Raw genomic sequence first — 7457 nt, 5'->3', positions numbered from 1 at the left:
CTAAATAGTCAGGTATTGACATGTTTTAAAAATTCTTGCAGCACACTGGTTGAAAACTGGTCTAGTTATTGCTGTGAAGGTATTTTGTAGATGTAATTAGCATCCATAATCAGTTGACTTTGAGTAGAATATCTTCCATAAGTTGCATCGGACTCATCCAATCAGTTGAAGTCCTTAAGAGCAAACACTGATGTTTCCTGGAGACGGATTTCTGCCTTAGACTATAACACAGAAATATTGCCCAAGTTTCTAGCCAGCCAGCCTGCCCTAGAAATGTTGGACTTGCCACCCCCCACGTGGCATAAGCTAATTCCTTTCAACGCAGATTTTGTTACTGACATGGGTTCTAGAGGAAGAGAATCTTAAGAAAGAGTTTCCTGAATTGGTTTCTGGAACAGATTCTCTAATCTGATTAGATTTAAAGGGACCATTTCCAGTTGCAAAGAGAGCCCTGATAGTCTATGACATGATGTGGCAACAGATAGGCAAAACCCCACCAATGGATAAGAGGTGAGGTTCTGGGTCACATGTATTTGATACAGAACATTTTGGTCAAACTAATGAATATGAGATTGGCTGTTTGCTTATAACCACACTGGACAGAGTGAGGGAAGAAAAAGGATGAGCTCAGGGCTTCACATTTCTGGCTCAAGTGTAACCTAAATGACCAGAGTTCCCTATCTTCCCTAAAGAAATTCCTATCACTTATAGCCACAGAGCTAAGATTTTTGCAAACCAAAGCCAAAGCCTCATCCTCCAAATGGGCTGAATTACAATGACAATCGAATTCTCCACTCTCAGGGTAGGAGCTGCTCAAGTGAGGGCATTGATTGGGAAGGAATGTCCTGAAATCTGGATTGAGCGTATTTGGGCAATTCTGGTGAAGCTGGGGATGTTGAACCCCCAAATCCTGCCGAGCCTCTTTGCCAGAAGCAAACCTTCTCCCTGAGGTTGACCCTGTTTTGCCTGAGCAATGAAGGCAATGGCTTTCCCTGATGTAGTTTCCTTGCAAGACACTGTGGATCTTAGGAAGTGCTCTCATGATCTCTCTTTATTCCTGCAACCAAACTCAAGTCCCAGCAGGCCCTGAAAAGTGAGGTACAGAGTATGGCCCAGGAGGTGCACTACATTCCAAAAGAACTGCCCGATTTTTCCAATTTATACTGACATATGTGGGGAATACGAGAAGGAATGAACATTAAGGGCACGGGGGAATAGTGGAAGGAACACAGATTAGACTGAATTTAGTAATATGGCCCCATTAAGCAGAGATTCAAGATTCAATATTGTAACGAGGGGTTTCCTGTGCAACCATGTGCTTAGGCAGTTTTGTTCCCTTTGAGTTTTGGTTTTTGTTTTTTGTTTTTTTTTTAAGTATATTGTTATTGATTTCAGAAAGGGAGAGGGAGAGAGAATCATTGATAGACTGCCTCCTACACACCCATACAGGGGATCGAGCCCATAACCCAGGCATGTGCCCTTGACCAGAATTGAACCTGGGACCCTTCAGTCCCTAGGCTGATGCTCTATCCACTGAGCCAAACCAGCCAGGGCATGAGTTTATTTTTAATTCAAAAATGAGGTAGCTAACCCCACATTTCACCTAGTGATCTCTCACCCATCTTCCAAAGTCAGGACTATTTTGCAGTCCAGCCTCATTTCCTGAGAACTTGAAGGCAGTTCTTCAGTTATGAACAAGCACCTGAGATTTGTTCATCACAACCACTAAACTTACTTTTGCTAACACTGGTAACAAATGAGGCTTTTCCAGCAGAGTTATGTGGAATGCCACCAGAGACCTGGCAATCCTGGCGTCTGGTCTTTACTCAACTGCTAAGTAGAATAAATAAATCATGGTCTTCCCGTGATTCAGGTGGATGCTTCGGTAACTGGCTCTGAGACTCTTACCACCTCTCCTCCTAGTTACCACCATGTGGAGTGCAAGAAGCAGAGGCCCTCTTCTAGTATCTAAAACCTATGATTCTGTGTCTATTCATTTTTCTAAAAAGTAAATTGTTTTTCTTTATTAAAGCAAGTTTACCTTTGTCCTTCCAGATTGTTTATCACATTTTGCTAGATTCAAGAGTTAGGTCAACACAGCCAATGGGCAGCTGACATGAAATCTGCATGTTTATAACCAGAAGACCCAGAGGGCTACCCAGTATCTTTCTCCTGTACACGGGCACATTTACTATGTCTTTAGAGCCCAATTATATTCCCCGACTATGCAAAAAGTTCACGCGTTAAAAAACAGAAAGAAGTTCCACTTCTACATATTGAATTAAAATTTATTTTAAAAGGTAAAGTTTTATATATCCTTTTAAAAAATGAAAATTCAAATGTCTTAGAATTCAGCAATGAATCTCCAATATTATAAAGCTATTTATAACAGTAATTAAAGTACTGGTAACATTTTACCTTTATAAAAATGTCACAGAATTCACATCACAACTTGGATCCTTAATGATTCAAGTTTCTCATCTTACACAATGAAGGTCTGATCAGTTTAAAGATAAAATCCCTCTGGATGTGCCGTCCTCAAGGCTTCCATTACCACTCCATCAGCTCACACAGTAGGGTAGCTGGCTGCCGTGGCGATCCCACAGTGGTTGCTCTGGTCTCTGGCCATTTTTACGTAGCCATTCATGCCCCATCCTGAACCCCAGCTGAAAGAAGAGAATGTTTTGCATTTTATTTAAAGAATCAAGTACATATTAGCTTCAATAATAATACTAGCTAATACTTAAAATAGTGTTTACCATGTATCAGACACTCTTCTGAGGGCTGTTACATATGTTTATAATAAGCCTATAATTCCCCCAGGGTCCTTATTTTAACTTACTAAGCTATGACATTGAGGTGGGACTGGGATTCCAATGTAACCGTCTATTTCCACAGCTGTCTTACACATTATCTCAGTTAAAGAACTTTGGCTGTGAAAATTGCTCCTGATAACCTCCTCTGCCTGAGATGGGAAGCAGAATACAATGGAAGGACATCAAATGAATGACAACAGGAAGGATGCAAGCAGGCCACTGAACTCTGGGACAATTTTTAGACCTAAAGAATCAGCAGAGGCCGATGTTTCTTGCTCACTAAACCTTGCTGAAAAATTGGAGACAGAAAAAGAAAATCAGCTCTCAATCCTGCAACTAAGAAGTCCTTTACCGGAAACCCTTGGGGCCAGATGTGTTCTTAAGAAAATTTTCAGAATTACAAATGCAATGCTACAAATACATAATAATAACACTAACAAGGTTCTACAGAATCTTAAAATCAAACACCAGAAATTCTGTGACTGTTAAGTATAAGAAAGACTTCTGGAATTCCAAAACTGAGCATTTTTGGACCTGAAACCAAATACTAGTTCCAAACAAGGATTCCCTTTTCAATTTCAAATATAACATTTGGGGTTTTATACCTGTTCTTGACAATCCAAAATTTATTGTTCTTTGATTCTCCTCCTTCAGAGCCATAGCCAACCACCAGAACACCGTGATCCAGGTCTTTGCTGCTGCAGTTTGGTTCATAATAGATGCCTATGAGAGTAAAATTCAATGTGGGGATGAGAAGCTCCAAGTGACAGGTGGCAGGAACCCATCCACTCAAAATTCAGTATTATGTCATAAATTCCAAATGAGGCTTAAATTTATTTGCCAAAAAATAGTAATGGCTGATAAAAAGTCAAACTCAAACTCACAGAAATCAACAAAATTTAACTAAATCCAATATATTTTCTAACCAAAAAAAAAAATTTCCAGTATGATCTAGTTATCAAGACTAATATGATTTAGGCACTCATTTAACTAATATTAATTAGCATAATCCTTCCTACTCCTAGAATGCCACCTAAAGGTTCTATAAAGAACCCTTGAGCCAAAGGGCTCTTTATAGTTCTAATTACAATAATAAGAAATTTTTGGAATAAAGGTCCAACAATTAATTGGAGGATAGTCATGCAAGTTTAGGTTACATCTATAGAACTAATTACATAGCCACTTAAAGATATTTATGAACAGTTTGGGAAAATATTTAAAGTGGAAACATCACTATGTTAAATGTACACACTCAAAATTCTACAGTCCTGGAAAGCAGAACTCCATACCAAAAAGTTAGTCATGATGGTGTTTTCCAATTTTGCCTACCTGAATTTCTGTAATAAAAAGACAAACGCTTACCTGCATTATAGAACTGGAATGATGAATGGCCTGCATCTATAGCAACAGAGATGGGCCCCACAGTCGCCACTGCCTTCAGAAGGGACTTCTCACGCGGAGGGATATCCACAAAGCCAGTGTCGTTGGCAGCAGAATACTCAGGTCTATAGTTACAGGTGTTTGATTCCTTTTAAAGGTAAATGGGAAGGAGACTTATGAGCACCACCCACCTCCTGGGGAGCATTAGTTCTAAGACCCCAGACTCAGCAGTTTGCACCTTAATTATTTCTAAGTCAACTTTGTTTTACAGCAACCCAGGAAGCAAAATGCTATTGGCTGCCTTAAAAAATTTTTCACTATGGAGAAGTCTGCATTATATGCATATATTCTCCATGTTACATAAAAGTAAGAATGGCTACAGTTAGCCACCTCATCAGAGATCTGTGCAAAATTTGATAATTTGTAGTGACAGTTCTGACAGTTTGCATCTAAAATGTGAATGCTGACTAAGGTGTCTGTTATCTCTGAAAATGCTCAACTTTCAAAAGCAGAGCTGGAATAACAAGATAAGGGGCTCCATTTACCCTTGCGAGATATGGATAGGATTCCTCTGTGTCCAGGCCTTTGTTGTCCTTGACGTACTGGAAGGCATTATCCATTAGGCCACCATTGCAGCCCTCATTGCCCTGAGCGCGAGAGCAGTCCACCAGGTTCTGCTCACTCAGCGAGACGAGTTTGCCAGTTTTCCGGAACATCTGTCCTTCAAGGGAACCAGTTGCACTAAAAGCCCAACAAGAACCACACTGACCCTGAAAATAAAAAAAACAACCATCAGTTTATAAGACAAATACAAAGATTGACAACAGCCCATATATCAACAGCTCTGTAAAAACACCCCAGCAAAAAGCATGTCATTCCAGTGGACCCGAGCAGGGATGCCGTTCCTTTTTGGCTTTTCTGAGTTAAAAAGATCGGAACACGGTCATACCTGGTTCTTCACAGGAGTTACATAGCCTTTGTCTCTCCAATCCACAGATGAGGGGATCTGAGCAAAGAGAGGCTCTCGGAATATCTTCCCATTCCGTTGCTTCTGGTTTTGAAAGCCATTCATCACCTGCCTGAATTCTTCATTGGTCTACAAGCAAAAGTAAATAAACTGTTGAAAAAGCAAGAGCTTATTTTGCTAAAGTACTGAGGAGAGGAAGCACAAAAAGCGAAGCCTCCCAAGCCACACTCACCATGTCGCCAAAGGCATTCATCGCCATGGTGAAGCCCTGTTTCCTTAGGCTGTATTCCCGATTGTGCAGTTCAATCATTTTCATATTCTTCTCCCACACCGCTCTCCTCCATCCTTCTTCATTCTAGAGGCAAGAGCATACCACGTTGTCTTCGTTTCTACTGAAAACCCAACCTACCCTCACCAAGGGGGATTTACAGAGAGGAAGAGAAACCACAGCCAGGGAAGGCTTTATACTACTGGGTGCTGTTCTCCAAGGGCCATCACAGGGATGTACACCCATAGGGTGCTCATTAATGGCTGCCATTACATTACTGCCCGGGGACGGCTGACCTCAGGAAGCTACTCTCTGGCTGTAAACGCCTGACCTCAAGGGCCCTTCTCTGTGGGTCCCTCTGGGCAGTTTCAGATGTTACCCACCACGCCATATAGTCTCCTGTGTGTTGCCTTCCACTCGTACCACTGTGCGTCCAATCTTGGATCAAGTTTTGGAGTAGCTGAGGCTATTCCCAAGCAAAGGGCGGTCAGGAGGAATGAAGGATTCATGTTTCAAAAACCTAAGAAGGGGGGGAGGGGGAAATGAGTGATCTGATTAGACCAATCCAGAAAAGCCATCTTACTGTGGGACAAAAATATTTAAATTACCTTCCCTGATATTTATGGAAGGTCTGCTGAAGGCTACGGATGTGGGTGGAGAAAAACAGGCCAAGGGCTTACCAAATAGGGGAGGTATATGATTCAGCCATCAAAATGAAAAACAGGCTGACAAGTGCTGCAGGAATTGAAACAGACTTCATTGCAATAGCGCAATGATCATTTAGGTTTTAATTAAGGGCCTCGGGGGACCTTATGGGTCTGAATCTTAAAGCAGGAGAAAGAAACTGTCGGTCCAGGTTATTTACTCAAGGTACCGAAGTGACCCGGGAAATTATGTACCAGGACTCTGCTCCCAAGTAAGAGCAGGGATCCCCAGGAGTTGGGTTTTCGCCTCACACCCTTCTGCTTGACTACTGCACCGCAGGGGTGCGATATGCCTTCGAGCCTTTGTTTCTGGAATTTGAAACCTTCCTGACGGGCCTCCCCGGGAAAACATGGGCCGCGGGTCACCCAGCACACTTGGCCTCCGCAGCCCACACCCTCAGTCCCTCCCGCAAACCCGCTACACGATCACGTGGCTCGGAGGAGCACCGAGCACAGAGCCCCGATGGCATTGTCTGCACCGGCCCAGCTCTCCCTCCAGGTGCTCGGACACTGGCCGGGCCCCAGGTGACGCCGACGCAGCCGGGAATGCCGCCCCGCCCCCCGCAGACGCCCGCGTCCGGAGGTTGTTGACGCAGCGCTGGGCACCGAGCCCCTCCGGACCTGTGGCCGCCACCGCCCCGAGGCTGGCGGCTCCTGCACAGGCCCAGCGCCCGGAGGTCTCCGCGCCGCCCCGGGCTCCCCGAACCCTCCGTCTGCTATGCCGGCCTCGAGGCCGCAGGTGAGAAGCGGGGCTCGAGCGGCGCCGCAGCCTCCCCGGCGCGGGCCGGCCGGCGCTCGGGCTCCCGTCCTCCCGTCCGAGTCCCTGGGTGGACCCCTCCCGGAGCCCCTGCCCCCGACGCGCCGCGGCCACGGACTGACCTGCGGCGGCCACAGCTGGGAGGCCGCACTCCACGGGCGCAATAAACTCCTCGAAGGTCGACCGGCCCGTAGTTCTGGCCCAATCGCCCCTGACTCAGCCTTTTAAGGCCCCGGCCTTTCGGCCCGGCAGCCCCGCCCCCAACGCCTGCCCGCGCCGCGATTGGCTGAGCCGGACGGGGGCGGGGCCTCTGGGGTTGAAACCCTGGGCGCGTGACTCGGCGCGTTCCCAACTCCATGGGCTTCGGTCGGACCTACCTCCCCGGACCCCGGGGAGGCGAGCGGGGGCCCAGGGACAACTCTGAGGAGGGTCCCCCACCTTCCTAGGACCCGGACCAACCAACTACCTGGAATTCATGTGCTTGGCGGGTGGTTCAGGGAGAGCTTACAGCGAGCCCCGGTGGATGTCAGCGTAACCCGAGTGCGCTCGCGTCCTCGTCCTGGTT

General features: G+C 45.7%; 1 protein-coding gene across 2 annotated transcripts; it reads right to left on the bottom strand.

Annotated features, from left to right (window-relative positions):
• Positions 1-2267: 2267 nt before the first annotated feature.
• Positions 2268-7122, bottom strand: LOC138998825 (procathepsin L). Of its 2 annotated transcripts, XM_070400828.1 has the most exons (8): positions 7015-7122; positions 5815-5951; positions 5396-5518; positions 5146-5292; positions 4742-4966; positions 4179-4344; positions 3422-3539; positions 2268-2666 (listed from the first exon to the last, which is right to left on the bottom strand). In XM_070400828.1, the coding sequence occupies exons 2-8, from the start codon at positions 5938-5940 to the stop codon at positions 2567-2569; spliced, it is 1005 nt and encodes a 334-aa protein (XP_070256929.1). In that variant the 5' UTR covers positions 5941-5951; positions 7015-7122; the 3' UTR covers positions 2268-2566. The 2 variants fall into 2 exon arrangements, with proteins under 2 accessions (XP_070256929.1, XP_070256930.1); XM_070400829.1 differs by lacking the exon at positions 5815-5951 and having other exon boundaries at positions 7015-7118.
• Between the last annotated feature and the right edge of the window lie 335 nt (positions 7123-7457).

The sequence above is a fragment of the Myotis yumanensis genome, unplaced genomic scaffold (assembly GCF_028538775.1).
Source record: "Myotis yumanensis isolate MYYU_CA2020_CCGP unplaced genomic scaffold, mMyoYum1.0.hap1 SCAF_21, whole genome shotgun sequence".
Lineage (NCBI taxonomy): Eukaryota > Metazoa > Chordata > Mammalia > Chiroptera > Vespertilionidae > Myotis > Myotis yumanensis.
The sequence above is the reverse complement of the archived record's forward strand: the minus strand, read 5'-3'. Positions and strand labels throughout refer to the sequence as shown.

Bases quoted from the DNA above. Each gene is read 5' to 3' on its own strand.
- LOC138998825 (XM_070400828.1), bottom strand. From the start codon at position 5,940: ATGAATCCTTCATTCCTCCTGACCGCCCTTTGCTTGGGAATAGCCTCA. The intron at 5,293-5,395 runs GTGAGTGTGGCT...TTTTGCTTGTAG, and splicing joins TGAATGCCTTTGGCGACATG to ACCAATGAAGAATTCAGGCA. The intron at 4,345-4,741 runs GTAAATGGAGCC...TACCTTTAAAAG, and splicing joins CCTATCCATATCTCGCAAGG to GAATCAAACACCTGTAACTA.